This window comes from Mus caroli, chromosome 11, assembly GCF_900094665.2.
Source record: "Mus caroli chromosome 11, CAROLI_EIJ_v1.1, whole genome shotgun sequence".
NCBI classification, from domain to species: Eukaryota; Metazoa; Chordata; class Mammalia; order Rodentia; family Muridae; genus Mus; species Mus caroli.
The window spans coordinates 92586010-92602642 of record NC_034580.1 but is presented as its reverse complement, the minus strand read 5'-3'; the positions used below and the strand labels follow the sequence as shown (position 1 = coordinate 92602642).

The following is a 16633-nucleotide window of genomic DNA, read 5'->3' as shown; positions in this document are numbered from 1 at the left end:
CCAGGCTGGCCTCGAACTCAGAAATCCGCCTGCCTCTGCCTCCCAAGTGCTGGGATTAAAGGCGTGCGCCACCACGCCCGGCCCTTTTCTATTTGTCTGCTTCTACTTTTGTGTATGCCTCTAAGCCCATCCGGGCCTTGACTGCGCTGCGAATGCACTGTAGCTGAGGGTGGTGAAGCACACCTGTAACACAGACAGAACTGGGGAGGCAGAAGCAGGAGGCTTGCCCTAAATTCCAGGGGAGCCTGAGGCTATAGAGGGAGAAACTGAGAAAACAAAACAACCTACTGTACTCTGAAAATGCTTCTATTTTTGCAGGAGCTTTGAATTATGGGGGTCTACCTGCTTTTCTATTGCTAGAACCTTTTGTTTATTGCAGCAGATTAAACCCAGTGCCCCTTGCACGCTGGGTAGGTACTCTTGTCACTTTTTTTTTTGTAGTTAACATCTAGGTTCCATGCTTTCATGCACTTTTTGTTTATGAGCAAGGGCATGCATGTGGCCCTGGCTGTTCCAGAACTTTCTATGTAGTGCTGCCTGCTCTGGATGATTAATTATTTCTCCAGCAGTGAAATGAGCCAACTCAAGCCAGATCAGAGCATATGTAAGCAGGTTTATTGGGAAACTGCTTTCAGGCAGGTGAGTTCACTGGTCCCAAGCCACAAGGTCAGGGGGAGGGAGACAGAGGGGAGGGGAGAAGAGAAAGAGAAACAAGTGCAGAGAGAGGGAGAGAAAAGAGAAGGGAGGGGCCAAGAGAACAAAATGTCTGGTACAGGGAAGGGCCTGTGGGGAGTCTGTGTAGAGGGTGAGTATGCCAGGTAAGGACTGAGGAATGCTGGGAGAACCTGGAGGCCAGATCTTCTTTGTTAAGTAAAATAACCCCTCAGCTGTTTTGTTTCCGAGTCTGAAACCCAACTCTGGACTGCTCTATGTAGCCCTGGCTGTTCTTGAACTCTTCTTAGACGAGAATGCCCTTGAGTTCACAAAGATTCCAAGAGTGCCAGGATTAAAAGCATGGGATACTATGCCTGTTGTTTTGAAGACCCAACAATTAATACACAAATGTCTCGTCTTCATAAATTTTGTATTCTAGTAATTTATTGGGACACACTAAAAAACGATGAAGTAAAAACAGTCTTTGAAAGTGTTAACTAGCTCAAAATAATTTGTTTTCATTTAAAAAGGTATGTAGTGGCTTAATAATTTTTGTAAGAATCAGTTGAATTCTTGGTGTGAAACATACTTTACATTCTGCGAACCTCTCCATATTGGTGCTAACTCTCTAAGCACAGCGTGAAGTGAACTTATCTGCTGCATTATCAGTTGGCCTTGTCCTTAATTGCACAAGGACAATGAATAATGAACTGTCAACTAGATTATGGCCTCTTAAAAGGAGACAAGAACTCAGTTGGCATCTCACCTCTGTCCCACAGCTACACAGTACAAACTCCAATACAATGATTTCCTACATGTGGTCTTCGTACTAGCTATATCAGAATTACTCATAGGGAACGTTACCAGGCCCCTACCACAGGGTCACTGAACAAGAATCTCACAAAGGCTTTGTAATTTGGAATCTAATAAATGATGTTGAGAGCACACTTATATTTGAGTCACAAAAAATGTTTTGGTACTGTAGTTGTATGGGGAACTCTGGCAACGATGGAACGTTCCTGAAAAGCAAAAACTAAGCTGTGTGCGAGGTTAGAGGAAGGGGAGGGGCTCTTCCCGGTGTTTCTTTGATGGCAAAAACGAGTTACTATGTCCTATCTATCATACTACCAACATTTCACTACGGCCCTTGTCTGCCCCGCAGTTTCCACGATCTGACTGTTGCCTGGGCTACAAGATGCCACCCTTTCTGCCCGTCGAACAGGTTACACCAGCAGACAGGAGGTACCGGTTTCCGTTGCCAGGACTCAAGATGGCGACACGAACGTCGCGACCATCAGAGCCACATGCTCCGCACTCCGCCTCGGCCCCCCTCGGATCTCACTGGACTTTTAGAAGTCACCGTGGGGACTCTCAAGGACGGAATCTCGGGCTCCGGCGTCAATGCTCCATTATCTGCCTTAAAGGACCGCATTCCTAGGCACACAATGAGCTAGAATCACCTAACTTACAACACCGCCCACCTCCGACCCGCAGCGGAGAGGTTCAGAATGCCGGACACTAGGGCCTTCGCCTCACTCATTGGTGGGTCCATACCGAGGGGCGGGCCTGCATACTCATTGGACTTTTCTCCACGTCAGTCTCGGGAAAACTGTGCCGGGTGGGCAGATACAAACTCGGCTATTGGGTTTTCTTTGCTGTCAATCAAAGTGACATCCGGTGACGGCACTAGTCCCGGCTATCTGATTGGACCAACTGTTTCTGGGGTGTCCGTGGCGGGCGGGTTTCCGAGTGCAGTGGAAGGAGGGGGCGGGGAGGGAAGCCGAGGCTGGGCGCTCCAGGCCGGCCGGAGGTGGCGGCGACGGCGGCGGTGGCGAGGCCGGGACTTGGGCTGAGGGCCTGCTGTGGCGGCAGCGGCAGACTGTGACCTCAGCAGCGGGTACCTGCTCTAATTCCCTTCCCCGACGAGATAGCCGCGGTGCAACAGGGCCGAAAGCTTGTGGGATAAGGGGCGGCGAGATGTGGTTGAGGAGCAGGAGGCGGGACCCGGGAGGCCGAGAGGGGTCTTGATCGGGCCCTGGACACGGCCGGAAAGAAACGCGGGGCCGGCCAGAAAGCGTGTTCCTGGGTGGGCTGGACTGAGACGGGCCGAGGGCATGGGAGGGCGTGGTGAGGCTGGGCTCGCGAGCGGGGTGGGGCCTCGGGAACGGAGGGCGGGGTGAGGCTCGCTTTTAAGGGTGGGTCAAGGCCAGCAAAGTAGCACTTGTCGCTCCGTGTCCCAGAAAGCTTGGAGCCGCGAGAGTGGGCATGGCAGCTTGGTCTCATCCAGACTCGGGTACGGCAGGGTGGGACCGGACTGGGGCCGAAGCTCGCTCTCTCTCTCTCTCTCTCTCTCGCCTTGTGGGCTTTGAAGAACTTTGTCTGCTCTCTCAAACTTTAAGTGGCTCTTGGGAAGTTTTAGTAGTAAATTGCGCGAGGACGGGCGGGTTTCAAAAGCAGGGATGTTTACTCAACCGAACGAGGCTATTCGTGTGTGTGTGTGTGTCTTCTACGTGTCGCTCCCACTTCACCTTTAGAGCGAAGTTGATAGTGGGCCACAGCAGAGGAGTTTAGGAATTTAATGGAAGCTCAAAAGTAGAAATCAGAAATGGGAAGGCAAATTTACCTTCTCCCCACTTGGCAAGTGAGGTCGAGAACTTGGCCATATCCTTCTGCTTTGGCTCAGAAGGTCATGTGAATAAAGCTAAAACCTGTGAATTCAAATTCCAGCTGGAGCACGGCTCCACAATCTTCCACTGCCCTCCTGTACCCTACCCCGTTCTTTTATTTTGCCATACTGGGGATTGGACCTAGGGCCTCTAACCAGGCACCCGTGATCTGTATCCTTGTCCCGGACATTCTTTTACTTTTACTTATTGAAACCAGGCTGGTCCTAAACTCCTGATCTTAACGTTTCAATGTTCTGAGTGGCCTGTGCTATTAGGCTGGTCTTTTATTTAAAAAAAAAAAAAAAAAAATTAACGAACGAAAGAATGATAGGAAAGGGAAATGAGATTTCAAAAGTTGGAATAACAAAAAGGCATATGAAATGGAGGCCTGAACATTTTCGTGTATTTTTTCACAGTCTCTCAGTAATAATCTCTGTCTCTTTAGAGTTGGAAAGGACAATGACATGGGAAACCAAATTTTTTTAAGGATAGGAAATGGACTTCTTGTGCTAAAATTAGAAACTGGGTAATGTGTTCTATTAAGAGTGTTGGTAAATTAGACAAAGTGTAAGAAAGTTTTGAATGCCTTGCACAGTCTGCTTCAAATAAGCCCTTTTAGGAAGTGTGGCAGATTTAATATTTAGTAACCTAGGGGGCTTCTTTCCTTCCTTTTCCTTTCATAGTTGGCACAGCAGGTTTGGCTTGGTTTTTCCGTGTAAAAGTAACCTTTACATGTGTTTCCTACTCTCTCCCCGAGCTTCTTACCCTGACCATGAAGTGAAGAGTGTGGAATCTTATCTTGTTGTTCTGTGATTCCCATTTCAGGGTTCTCTGGAAACCCCCCTGGTAAGTGCAGAGGAGGCGGGACACTCTGACCCAAGACAAAGACCTGTAGCTCCAGCCAAAGAAAATAAACCTTAGGAAGGAGAAGGGAGAAAAAAAAAAAAAAGGAGGAAAGAAAGACTCCATCAGCTGTTGGTGTGTGAGCAGCCTGCAGTGGATCGCCATAGAGGAGAACTAATGTGACTCTGAAAGTGACTGTGTATGGGCTGTGGTGAAGTAAGTTGAGGGCCCTGAGCGCCCGAACGAACGGCTTGACTTTGCGAGGTGAGGTGTCAGAAAGGGGAAAGTGAATGTGGCTTTCGCTCCCCGGGGTGTGCTGTCGTCCGGGGCCTTCAGGGAGCTCAGCCCTGTGTTGTGCCAGGGTGGGGTCCAGGGTCTGGCACTGAGGAGGGTAGCCTGCTGGCTGAAGTGGCAGAGCAGTGGCCTTGATTTGTCTTGTGGAAGATTTAAAAACAAAAAAGCATAAATATTCTGGTCCTTCAGCAATGCTTTCTCTGAAGAAATATTTAACGGAAGGACTTCTCCAGTTCACCATCCTGCTGAGTCTGATTGGGGTTCGGGTGGACGTGGATACTTACCTGACCTCACAGCTCCCCCCTCTCCGGGAGATCATCCTGGGGCCCAGCTCTGCCTATACCCAGACCCAGTTCCACAACCTGAGGAATACCTTGGATGGCTATGGGATCCACCCCAAGAGCATAGACCTGGACAATTACTTCACTGCCCGGCGGCTCCTTAGTCAGGTGAGGGCCCTGGATAGGTTCCAGGTGCCTACCACTGAGGTCAATGCTTGGCTGGTCCACCGAGACCCGGAGGGGTCTGTCTCTGGCAGCCAGCCCAACTCAGGCCTCGCCCTCGAGAGTTCCAGTGGCCTCCAAGATGTGACAGGCCCAGACAACGGGGTGAGAGAAAGTGAAACGGAGCAGGGATTCAGTGAAGATTTGGAGGATCTGGGGGCTGTAGCCCCTCCTGTCAGTGGAGACTTAACCAAAGAGGTTAGTGGCCCTGTGGCGGTGGGTGGGCCTGGGCGAGGGGGAGGAATGGGCTGGTTCTGAAGGGTTGTTGGCTCTGCACTGAGTCCTCTGGGGTTGGGTTTGGACCCGTGGACCTATTTGGGTAGGAATGGCCTAATTGTCTGACTTCAGGGTTGGGAGCTGGGAAAATTTTTGTTTTGAACCATTGACCCATCTCTGAGGGTACTGTCAGGGCGGGGTGGTTCCTAGAACATACCAGGGTTTTTACTGCTTAGATTTTGGTATGACTGCTAGAGGCCTTAGCTGGGGACAGGACTATGTTATGAGAGGCTTTGAGTGTACGTTGTTGCTAAGACACATACCGTGTGGCCTCTCTCGACTCGTTAGCCCCGCCCCCGCCCCCACCCTAAAACACGACTACTGTATCCTAAAGTTCTACAGGTCAGGCTTGTTGTTGTAAACTCCCTTTAACTCCTGGGCCTGAGCCAAGGGGTAGACTTTGGTAGTTATTCTTGGCCAGCAGAGGCCAAAGCTCCCATTCTTTGCTAAAGGCCTGCTGCAGGGAGTAGAGCAGGAAAGGCTGGAAGCTAGAAGAGAACTGTACTGTGCTCAGCTCAGCTTGATCTGAGCTTAAGAGGTGATCTTTAGCTCCTGGCACAGGGCTGGCAAACTTGTGGGTACAGAGAAGGATGCAGTTCCTTTTCTTTAGTGATGCAAATAGCTACTGCTGCCCTGTCTGACTACCTAAGTAGTGAGACAGGTCTGATCTGCTACGAGCGCACTGTCCTCGTTAGTGTGGAGGATAGAGCTGCTGCAGAGCTTGGTTCTCTCTGCCCACCAGCTCAGAGCACTTTTCTCTCCCCTCCTGCATTATTAGGTCTACTCATTATCTCAGTTGTCTTGATCATTGGTGACTGGTAGAGAGGATGGCTTATATTAGATCCATGGTCCTCATCTAGGGGTTATCTTTGTCACAGCTGTGGGGAAGGATGCTACTGGTACACCTGATAGGCAAGACCAGCAGTGTTGTCTTAAACAGTTTATCTCACCCTGAATTGTGGGTCATTGTGATTAGGAAAGCCACTCCCTCAGATCAGCTAGCTCTCCTGGGTCTGTGTGCGAGAGGCTGCGATTGTCTGACCATGGAGGTCCGGAGCATTTTTTGCCTATCAGAGATTTTGGTCTTATATCTCTCTCTCTTTAAAATTGTAATATTTTTGAGATGGTCTGGCTGGCCTGGATCTTGCTCTGTGTAGGTAAGGGTAGCCTTGAACTTGCAGAACTTCTCTTGCCCTACTACCTTTGCCTCCCCCCAAATGCTGGGATTACAAGCACTGGCTTTGTATTAGATTCTTGTAGTATTGCTTGGCATCTCACCTTTTTTTTCTGCTTCTCCTTACTCTGTCATTTAAATGGACTTCTGAAGTCCCGAGATCTGAAGAATCCTGTTCCTGCCCCCAAGTGGCATGGGTAGGTCTTCTCCTGAGAACCCTACAGAGTCAGCACTGATACTGTCTGTCTTCAGGGAGCTTTTTGGGGAATATAGAAATTTTTGGATGTAACTGGGTGTGTTGGAGCAGAATAGAATGGAACTTGGTATCTGCCTTCCTTCTCATGGCCCTAAAGAAGGTGTGTTTTCTCTGACCCAGGCCTTTACCACTCCACTCTCTCTGGGAAGCTGGGTGGGTCATGCCTGAGGGACCTAGGCTGGGGAGGAGGGAAGGGAGGATTATGATGTGCCTAGAACAACATTTCCTCAGCAACTCAGGGATAAAAATACCCAGGTCCAGAGCATGTGACAGGCACTGCTGGAGCCGGTATTATCCCTGGGGTGGTAGTGCTCCCTGCTGCCAGGCCTGTTCGATGGGTAGCCATAGCTTAGGCCCTTGTCAGGGATAGGATTCCCCTCCAGGTTGGCACCCTGCCCAGAGCAAGGGGTGGCCTGTTTACAGCTCTCTCTTCCTGGGTTAGAAGCAGGCTGTAACCAAGAGAGAACACACTATCTCTCTGGCCTGACCTTAGGCTCTGGGGTAGTAGTAGTGAGGAGAGATTTCTATTTCCCCTGAGAAAGCAATCCAGGAAGGCAGAAGTGGGATTTTAAATTCCAATTCTGTCGGGTTTCCCCCACTTTCACCTCCCGGCCGGCCTTCTAGGAGAGGTGCTAGCCCTGGTTGGGCACCAAATGCTCTCCTTCTTTCCTCCTGACCCCCCAGCCCCTCCCCCAAGTTCTTAAGAAAGCTAAAATGGAAGTGGGTAACTGGCATATCTGCGGCCAGGATGGTGCTCAGCACCTGTCTCCCTAGTGCTGGCTTCAGGATCGTCTCTCCACGTTCTGTTTTGTTTTTTTTTTCTTTTTTGTAGGGGATAGGCCTGGCCTGCACTAACATGCCGTGCGTATGTAATAATGGCTTTTCCCTTTCCTCCAGTCTGGCTTGTTGTAGGGTGACAAAGCTCCTGGGCCTTTTTTTTTTTTTTTTTTTTTTTTGGCTTGGGTTGCCCTGGGTTCCTGCCCAGCCTGGCTTGTGATCCCTAGCCTTGAGGACTAGCCATCGTCTTCTTAAGGAATGGGAAAACTCCTTCCACTTCCCAGCAAAGCATTGAGTTTCTCAGGGAAGCTTCTGCAGGAAGCCCAGTCACAGGAGCGGGCTGGCAGAGCAAGATGCGACAGGAGGGAGGAAAGTGGCACCCCTTCCCCCAGGACTCTCACTGCACCACCCCAGCTGACTGACTGGGCTGGGTGGGGCTGCCCGCCCCTGGGTGCATCTCCTCAAGGAGACGGAGGCGGCCCAGGGATGGGCCGGTTCCTTGCGGCAGCTTCTCCAGCTGCCCTGGTGCAGAGATTGGCTCCCTTCTGCAGCTAGGTAACAGGCGGTGGGAGGGGATTGGCTCCTTCCGCATCTCCAGCGGAGACTTGGGGGAGGAGATTGGCTCGCGGCGCAGCCTAGGTAACGACAGTGGGAGGGGATTGGCTCTTTCCGCAGCCCCAGCTGCTGACCTGGGGGAGGGGATTGGTTCTCTGCAGCCTCAGCAGTGACCTGCGGGGTGGGAGGGGGAGGGGATTGGCTCCTTGCGGCAGCCTAGGTAACAAGTTTGGGGGGCGTGGGGAGGGGGAGAGGGAGGAGCGGGAGGATAGGCTCAGGAGGGAGTTGCTTTCCTCTGCAGCGTGAGCGCGGAGCATGGGGTGGGAGTCCCGACTCACTGCAGCTTCTGCGGTGAGCTCAGGGTGGGGGCTGCTGGGCGCCTGAGTGGAACTGGGGTTGTGAGGTGGGAGGGGGCTGCTCCAGGATGGAGGAAGGGGGCTGGGCTGGGCCGCCCAGGCAGCAGCACGGGCGGGGCACCTTCCTCGGGCCCCTCGGAGCTACCAAGGGGCCACCCTTCCAGCCTGGTGTGCTTCCTGCAAGCCACGAGCTCCTCGCAGCCCCCTGTCCGGCTTACCGGCACCGGCTGCTCTGGGGCTCCTCTCGCAGACCATGACCCGCCTGGACCGCAGCTCTCACAGTGGTGGGGGCCATGCCAAAGACAGGCCCCTTAACTCTTGGCTGGCTGGTCACCGGGTGGCCCAGCCCCCCTCTGCTCCTGGGTCCAGGGCTTCTGTTCAGGTTGGTGTATGGTGGGAGACTCAAGGGAGAGGAACATGTGGGAGGTCTTGGGTGGGGAGGTGTCTTAGGATGGGATAGGTGGTAGTCCCTGCTTTGGGGTAGAGTGGTGGGGTTGGTTTAAAGATACTTTTCAGTGGAAAGTATGTGCTTTTAAATTTTTGGAAGGAAGGCAACACTTAAGGGTCCCTTCAGGTTTGCTGAGAAGACTCCTAAAGGGAGGGGTATATATAGGAAGTTGAAATGGCTCTATTGGGGTTCTGTGCTGATGTCAGTGGGGGTGGCAGTTGGTGCAGGAACTGTCTAGGAGCCACAGAACAAAGTGGAAGGAGGCATTTTAATGTCCAAGGTTGCAGTCAGCTCAGCTGTGATGAGAGTTATGTCCTTGAGTGGGTTCACTGATGGGGAGCTGGTGAGTGCTGGGGTGTGCTGTGGGAGGGGTGAGGTAGCTAGCGCTGAGATTGGCCTAAGCAAGGGTGGGGTACTTATGTACTGGGGAGCATCTAACTGTCTGAGGTTCCCTTGGGGTTGAGGCAGCTTGCTGGGATCCGTTGAATTCTGTCAGGGATCATGAGGTGAGGCTGGGCCTTTAATAGTTGTGGAGTTCAAGCTACTCCAGCTGAGAGCCAATGAAGGGGGGATGACTGTAGAAGGGCTGAAGACAGCCTGTCGTTGTCATTGGTTGCATCAGGTGGTTGGAAATGCAGGGATTTTCATCTCTAGGCTACCCCACCCCTTTATGCAAATGCAGTGGCACCACAGGCTGATGCAAGCCTGGTCACTGCTAAGCAATTCCACAGGGCAGTTTGCCCTTGCTTGCCATGGTCAGACAGTCTGTGTTTTCAGAGTCTCCAAATCCTAAAAGGAGAGGGGTCTCTTGCTTCCTTCTCCATCTTTTTAGAGGTGATACAGCGCTGACCTTTAGCTTGGGTGTGACTCTGGCCCACATTCTAAACCTGGAAGCTTGTGTGATGCTGGACACGTTAGTAGTTTTTAGCAATGCCTCTTATTTTGGTGGAAGGTTGCCTGGGAATGAATGATGCCTTGCTGGTGCAGAGGAAGCAGGAAAGGAGGGCTAAAAGGCCCAGGCCTGGGTGTGACCCCACCCAGGACTCATTGGAGCATCAGTAGGTGGGACCTGTGAGGGGGTAGGACCGGGAGTTTTCTCCCTGGGATGGGGGACTACTTGAAAGCTAAAGTCATGCCGGTCTGTCTTTCAGGATATAGATCTGATTGACATCCTTTGGCGACAGGATATTGATCTGGGGGCTGGGCGTGAGGTTTTTGACTACAGTCATCGCCAGAAGGAGCAGGATGTGGATAAGGAACTGCAAGATGGACGAGAACGAGAGGACACCTGGTCAGGCGAGGGTGCGGAAGCTCTGGCCCGAGACCTGCTAGTAGATGGAGAGACTGGGGAGAGCTTCCCTGCACAGGTACTGCTGCTGTACTGTCTCCCTGCTCCCCAGACTCCCCAGGCTGGAGCACTTCCGGAACACTTGCTCTGGATCAGAGTTGTGTCTTTGCAGTGGACCTCATTGTGTTTTGGCTTAGGGTCTATAAAGGCACAGTGGACAATGGACTCAGAAGCACTAGGTCTTGACAGTAGATACTGCAGACAGGCAAAGTGTCTAGCATCTTAGAATACTTCTCCATCCCTTCGATTGTCCTGGGAATAGGGTACTCTGACATTCAGAATGGCTGGGACACTGCAAACCTACAGTGGTTCTGGAAAAGGGGTGTTTGTTATAGATAGCTAAGGCCCAGGCCAGTCAACAGTAGTTATAGATAGCCAGGGCCTAGGCCAGTCAGACTTACAGTTGCTATTGCCACAGATGCCTGGTGACAGTTTCCAATGACAGCCTTGTCATTGGAAAAGTGTCTTAGGCAGCCGGAGGTCACCTGCCCTTTAGAGAGAATACTGAGGTGAGGAGGACCTGAGAGCACAACACACAGCCCCTAGCTGCAGGACCAGTTCTTGGTTCTGGCCGTAGCCTGGTTGCTAATTAGAGAAAGCTATGTGGAGCCAGATGGTAGTCACTAGGAGAAAGCACAAGGTAGTTAGTACCCTCACATTCAACTCTGTGCTGTGCCTTAGTTCCCAGCTGACGTTTCCAGCATCCCAGAAGCAGTGCCTAGTGAGAGTGAGTCCCCCGCCCTTCAGAACAGCCTTCTATCTCCTCTTCTGACGGGGACAGAATCGCCATTTGATTTGGAACAGCAGTGGCAAGATCTCATGTCCATCATGGAAATGCAGGTAGGATTGTCAGAAAGTGCATCTGCAGGACTCTGCGTAGGGTGCCCCAGCTTGTAGTTACTCGCCCTCCCTCCGGGAGAGGGCACCAGTTTGCTCTGGCTGGTCAGTAGCAAAGTAGCGACACCTGAGGGATGACTCCAGGGTGGGATTGAGTCCTGACTCGGAATGGAGTCTTGCAAAGCATGGGCTGACATGGAGTTGCACCTTCTTTTCCTGTAGCAGATAATCAGCTGCTAACACTCTGACATAGTGCTTCAGAGCCATGGGCATCTTCCTTTGGCCTGCTGCCATCTAGTAACCCTTTGCTGTAGGATTAGTTATTTGCACTGCTGGGGATGGAGCCCAGGGTACTTGCTAGGCCCGTGCTCTACCATTGAGCTACCTTTAGCCCTCAGTTGTTAAAATGTGGGCGGTGGAAGGTCGGAAATGTTTGATGATGTGCTTATGATCGATCATACAGCAAGCTTTGTAGCAGGTTTTCGGAACTCTGCTTGGATATTTCAGTTTGTGTACTCCATTCCACTTCAAGATAAGGGGATCTAGTCACACACCCAGGAGCTGGTCAGTTCTCCTTTGTGGTGAAACCCATAGTTAGGAACCCCCTGTGGCGGGCCTGTTGGTCTAAGCTGGGGGCTTTACTGTTGAGGTTTGCCCTATGCCCAGGGAGCTTTCTTCCTGGGGGCCGACTTGGGTTAGTCTGCTCCTTTTGAATGCTGGTACAATTCTCTCTTCTAGGCTATGGAAGTAAATACATCAGCAAGTGAGATTCTGTACAATGCCCCTCCTGGAGACCCTCTCAGCACCAACTACAGCCTTGCGCCCAACACTCCCATCAATCAGAATGTTAGCCTGCATCAGGCCTCCCTGGGGGGCTGCAGCCAGGACTTCTCCCTCTTCAGCCCCGAGGTGGAGAGCCTGCCTGTGGCTAGCAGCTCCGCACTGCTTCCACTCGTCCCCAGCAACTCCACCAGTCTCAACTCCACCTTTGGCTCTACCAACCTAGCAGGGCTTTTCTTTCCATCCCAGCTCAATGGCACGGCCAATGACACATCAGGCCCTGAGCTGCCTGACCCCCTTGGGGGCCTGTTAGATGAAGCTATGCTGGATGAGATCAGCCTGATGGACCTGGCCATTGAGGAGGGCTTCAACCCGGTGCAGGCTTCCCAGCTCGAAGAGGAGTTTGACTCTGACTCAGGCCTCTCCTTGGACTCCAGCCATAGCCCTTCCTCTCTGAGCAGCTCTGAAGGGAGCTCTTCTTCCTCTTCCTCCTCCTCTTCCTCTTCTGCTTCCTCCTCTGCCTCTTCTTCCTTCTCTGAGGAGGGAGCTGTTGGTTACAGCTCTGACTCTGAGACCCTAGATCTAGAAGAGGCTGAGGGTGCAGTGGGCTACCAGCCGGAATACTCCAAGTTCTGCCGCATGAGCTATCAGGATCCTTCTCAGCTCTCTTGCCTTCCCTACTTAGAGCATGTGGGCCACAATCATACATACAATATGGCACCCAGTGCCCTTGACTCTGCTGATCTACCACCGCCCAGCACCCTCAAGAAAGGTAGCAAGGAAAAGCAGGCTGACTTCCTGGACAAGCAGATGAGCCGAGATGAGCACAGAGCCCGAGCCATGAAGATCCCATTCACCAATGACAAGATCATCAACCTGCCTGTAGAAGAATTCAATGAGCTGCTGTCCAAATACCAGCTGAGCGAGGCCCAGCTCAGCCTCATCCGGGATATCCGGCGCCGGGGCAAAAACAAGATGGCTGCACAGAACTGCCGAAAGCGCAAGTTGGACACCATCCTAAACCTAGAACGTGATGTGGAGGACTTGCAGCGAGATAAGGCCCGACTGCTTCGAGAAAAGGTAGAGTTCCTGCGGTCTCTGCGACAGATGAAGCAGAAGGTCCAAAGCTTATACCAGGAGGTGTTTGGGCGGCTGCGGGATGAGCACGGGAGGCCCTACTCACCCAGTCAGTATGCCCTTCAGTATGCTGGGGATGGCAGCGTCCTCCTCATTCCTCGCACGATGGCTGACCAGCAGGCTCGGCGACAGGAGAGAAAGCCAAAGGACCGGAGGAAGTGAGCCTGGGGAGGCAGGGGGTGGACGCTCAGTAAGACCGAAACTGGAGAAGGGCTGGGCCTGGACCTAACATTGGGGACTTAAATGCCTTCTTATCCAATATATCTTCTCAGATGGGATGACTGCGGGTCAGTGCACCGAAGAGGCGGGCGCAGGCGCTGTCTGGCTCAGCTGCCCCCTTGGGGTGGGCAGGGAGGACCAGACTGTTTGGGTGATTGGGGTCCCCAGCCTATTCCCTTTCTCTTGAGGGGAGGGTAGTGTCGGCATGCTGGAAGTAGAGGAGCTGTGTGGAGTGAAGGAGAGAAAGTGTGGGAGATCTCATTGCTGGAAGGAGAAAGGGAAGGAATCCCCCGAAAATCAAAGCAGTCAGAAAAACCAGAGCGACTGTTAAGGGCTTTGGCCAGCTTTCTAGGCAGTGAGTGTAGGTGACTCCGGTGGTCTAGGGAGAGTTACTGGTATGGAACACAGACATGGTGGGGCCCCAGAAGGCCTTTGTAACTGTTTCTTCAACTCTTGCGTCCCTGAAGGGAAGAAGCTCTTGGATGGCACCTGTAATATCTTAGTTACTGAATGGGAAGCTGTAGGGGCCGAGGAGGGCAGAGAGTATAGGAAATGAGAACGAGGCCTGTGTCGCAGCAGCCCAGCATCAAGCATGTCACTCACTGCCCTGCCACAGCCATCTCCCTCCCTGGCCATCTCAGAGCCGAGGAGGCTCCTACTGTCCTCAGAGAGCCTGCATGGAAATGCTGTCCTCTTCCACTCTCCTCCTCTTTTTGGTACCCACCCTCACTAGCTGCCTCCAGCTCTGGAGTGGGGTGCTATTCTGGCAGTATCTGGAACTTGGCCTACAGCTTCCTCTGCAGGGTCTAAACAGGGAAGGCACGGTGTGGAGGAGTGGTCCCAGTGACATCCAGGCACCATTCAGCACAACACTGGGAAGTGACTCTTCCCTCAGGCCCCTCTGCCTACTAACACCTGGGCTCCTCACTGGGGGAAAACAAAAACCTGTAAACCCCAGCAACAAAACCTAGTCCTCTTAGACGTTCTTGCGCTTTGATTTTTTTAGGGCGTGTGCCCTGTTAACACTTATAGGGCCTAGGATGCTTGTGTTGAGTAAAAAGGAGATGCCCCAATATTCAAAGCTGCTAAATGTTCTCTTTGCCATAAAGACTCCGTGTTAACTGTGTAAACACTTGGGATTTTTCTCCTATGTCCCGAGGTCTGGTCTTGATTTCTTTTTTGGGTTTCTTTCTAGGAAAATGAGAAGTGCATGCAAGGGGCAGGAGATGACCCTCCCCTAGGCTTTCAGCTTCAGGCAGCTACTTCACAGCCTGTTCAGCCTGGGCTCCTGGAGGACAGCCCTGGGGGAGGCAGTGAGGGGCAGAGCCAAGATAGCCAGATGGTTCTAGGACCACAGTGTCTTTTTTTTGTTGTTGGTTTTTTTTGTTTTTGTTTCTGTTTTTGTTTTTTTTCTTAACTGCCACTGCCGTCCCCCTGACCCCCAATCTTGGTCAGCTCTGGAGTACTGCCTGCCCCAGACGAGCAGGGGTGGGTGGGTGGGGAGCACTGATCCTCCTCCCTGTGCAGGGCAGAGGGGTTTCCTAACTGAGCAGTAGGGATAGAAAGCGTGAGCCTGGGAGTGCTTTTTATAAATTATTTTCCTTGTAGATTTTATTTTTAATTTATCTCTGTGACCTGCCAGGGAGAGGAGAGAAAGAAATGCTGTGAGCACATGACAAAATAAAATCAAATAAAATGGATGATTCAGCTTAAACGCACTTTCTCTCCCCTCTCCCTTCTGAATTCAGATGAGAGTCAAGGAAGCTGGGAGACTGGCCATTGTGTGGTTAGGTGGGAAGGCGGGTAGCACTGACAAGAGAACTCTGCAGTGAAGCCCATGCCGTCTGGATCAGGGGAGCGTGACTGTCGGTGCTGTGACTCTTGCAGCAGCTTTGCGTGCTGGAGAGGCACAGAGCACTGGACTGCAGTCATGGTCTGGAAATGGGACCTGTTAGCCGTGAAATGCACCATGCTACAGATGTCCTGTGTGTTGAGAACTCACACTGCCTGCTTCAACTTAACACCTTCAATTTCTAGGTAGGAAGGGCTGGCCTTTGCCTCTGGGCTGCTGCTTGCAGAAATTAGGCCTTTAAGAGGGCTGCTGCCATTTACCCACTCACCTAAGACAGTAGGGAGAGGTTGTAGCACCTTACGAATAATAAGGCCTTAGTTTTGACCAACACACCTCTGCAGCAGGACCTTGGGTCTGACAGGGGGGAAGTGCCCTTTGTCTTGGTTCAGCAGTCCCTAAACTTCACCCAAAGATTTTTCTGTCTTACTCTTTTTTTTTTTTTTTTTTGGTTTTTCGAGACAGGGTTTCTCTGTGTAGCCCTGGCTGTCCTGGAACTCACTTTGTAGACCAGGCTGGCCTCGAACTCAGAAATCTGCCTGCCTCTGCCTCCCGAGTGCTGGGATTAAAGGCGTGCGCCACCACGCCCGGCTGTCTTACTCTTAAGAGACTGTCTATCAAACTGCACCACATGGGTCTCAGCAGTGAAGTAGTTTATTACAGTTTCCAGGAAAAGAAACTACCCGCTGTGAATAGTGGATACACACCTATAATCCCCCAGCCGGGCTGCTGAGGTAGTTGGGTTGCAAGTTTGAGACTATCCAGGGTTGTATAGTGAAAACTGGTTAGGGGATCCACATACAGTTATGATCTGGTGGCTGCCTCTCTACCACCTTTCCCAGCAAGGCAAGGAAACAATCAAAATTATTTTAATTTTTTTTTTTATATTGTATGGATACCTTGTCTACATGTATGTCTGTGTACCACATTGTGTGCTGGTGCCCACAAAGGCCAGGAAAGGCAATGAATCCCTTAGAAGGGTTATAAGTCACTACGTGGATTGAACACAAATCCTCCACAACAGCAGTACTAATTTTTTGTTTATTCGAGGCAGAGTTTCTCTGTGTAAGCCCTGACTCTTATGGAACTTGCTGTGTAGACCAGACTTGGCCTGAACTTAGGTCTTCATGTTTCTGCCTCCCAACTGCTGAGATTAAAAGCTTGTGGCACTATGACCTAGCTAACAGCAAGTGCTCTTAACCCCCCGAGACATCTTTCCAGTCACAGATCTTGCTATGTAGCCCAAGATGACCTCCACCTCTTCCCTTAGTCCCTGAAGTTCTAGGATTCCAGGTGTATGTTAAATGACCAGGTGTGGAAACTCCTCAGCAGAATCAAGAGTAGGCGTGCTCTCCCTGGTATTGATCCCTGTGGTTAAGTGAGGCCCTACATAGTGACCTGTCATTTTTGTCAATATGCGGTGATGAGCCAGCACCTTTTAACCACTTTCCTCCCTCACACATTGCACACTTGCCTGTGGGTTTGACTTTGCTGTTGAGTGCAGAAATCCTGTGGGGTCCATGTGAGATAATGAGGACTTCTAGTCCTTGACTTGGTAGCGCTCCTTTGAAAGCTCCTGTCTGCCTGCATCCATTTAAAAAAAGAAAAAGACGCCGGGCGTGGTGGAGCATGCCTTTAATCCCAGCATTTGGGAGGCAGAG

At 51.7% G+C, this 16633-nt stretch overlaps 1 protein-coding gene and 1 pseudogene across 4 annotated transcripts in view; both read left to right on the top strand.

Moving 5' to 3' along the window:
* LOC110304555 overlaps positions 1–2136 on the top strand; it is a 13676-nt pseudogene extending 11540 nt beyond the window's left edge. Inside the window, exons 2-3 of the transcript XR_003838011.1 lie at positions 776–805; positions 1817–2136. The product of XR_003838011.1 is annotated as a phospholipid hydroperoxide glutathione peroxidase pseudogene (transcript). The remainder of the gene's footprint in view (positions 1–775; positions 806–1816) is intronic.
* A 265-nt stretch (positions 2137–2401) lies between these two features.
* Nfe2l1 (nuclear factor, erythroid 2 like 1) lies at positions 2402–15399 on the top strand. Of its 3 annotated transcripts, none has more exons than XM_021178056.1 (5): positions 2402–2551; positions 4146–5158; positions 9954–10169; positions 10832–10990; positions 11726–14837. In XM_021178056.1, exons 2-5 carry the CDS (start codon positions 4649–4651, stop codon positions 13064–13066), a joined length of 2226 nt encoding a protein of 741 aa, XP_021033715.1. In that variant the 5' UTR covers positions 2402–2551; positions 4146–4648; the 3' UTR covers positions 13067–14837. The 3 variants fall into 3 exon arrangements, with proteins under 3 accessions (XP_021033715.1, XP_021033714.1, XP_029339544.1); XM_021178055.2 differs by lacking the exon at positions 2402–2551 and adding an exon at positions 2862–2947 and having other exon boundaries at positions 11726–15399; XM_029483684.1 differs by lacking the exons at positions 2402–2551; positions 4146–5158 and adding an exon at positions 8298–8736 and having other exon boundaries at positions 11726–14823.
* The last annotated feature ends 1234 nt before the right edge of the window (positions 15400–16633 follow it).

Excerpts from the sequence above, each read along its gene's own strand:
- Nfe2l1 (XM_021178055.2), top strand. The coding sequence starts at position 4,649 with ATGCTTTCTCTGAAGAAATATTTAACGGAAGGACTTCTCCAGTTCACC. Across the intron at positions 10,170-10,831 it reads GGGAGAGCTTCCCTGCACAG|TTCCCAGCTGACGTTTCCAG; the intron begins GTACTGCTGCTG and ends GCTGTGCCTTAG. Across the intron at positions 10,991-11,725 it reads TGTCCATCATGGAAATGCAG|GCTATGGAAGTAAATACATC; the intron begins GTAGGATTGTCA and ends TCTCTCTTCTAG.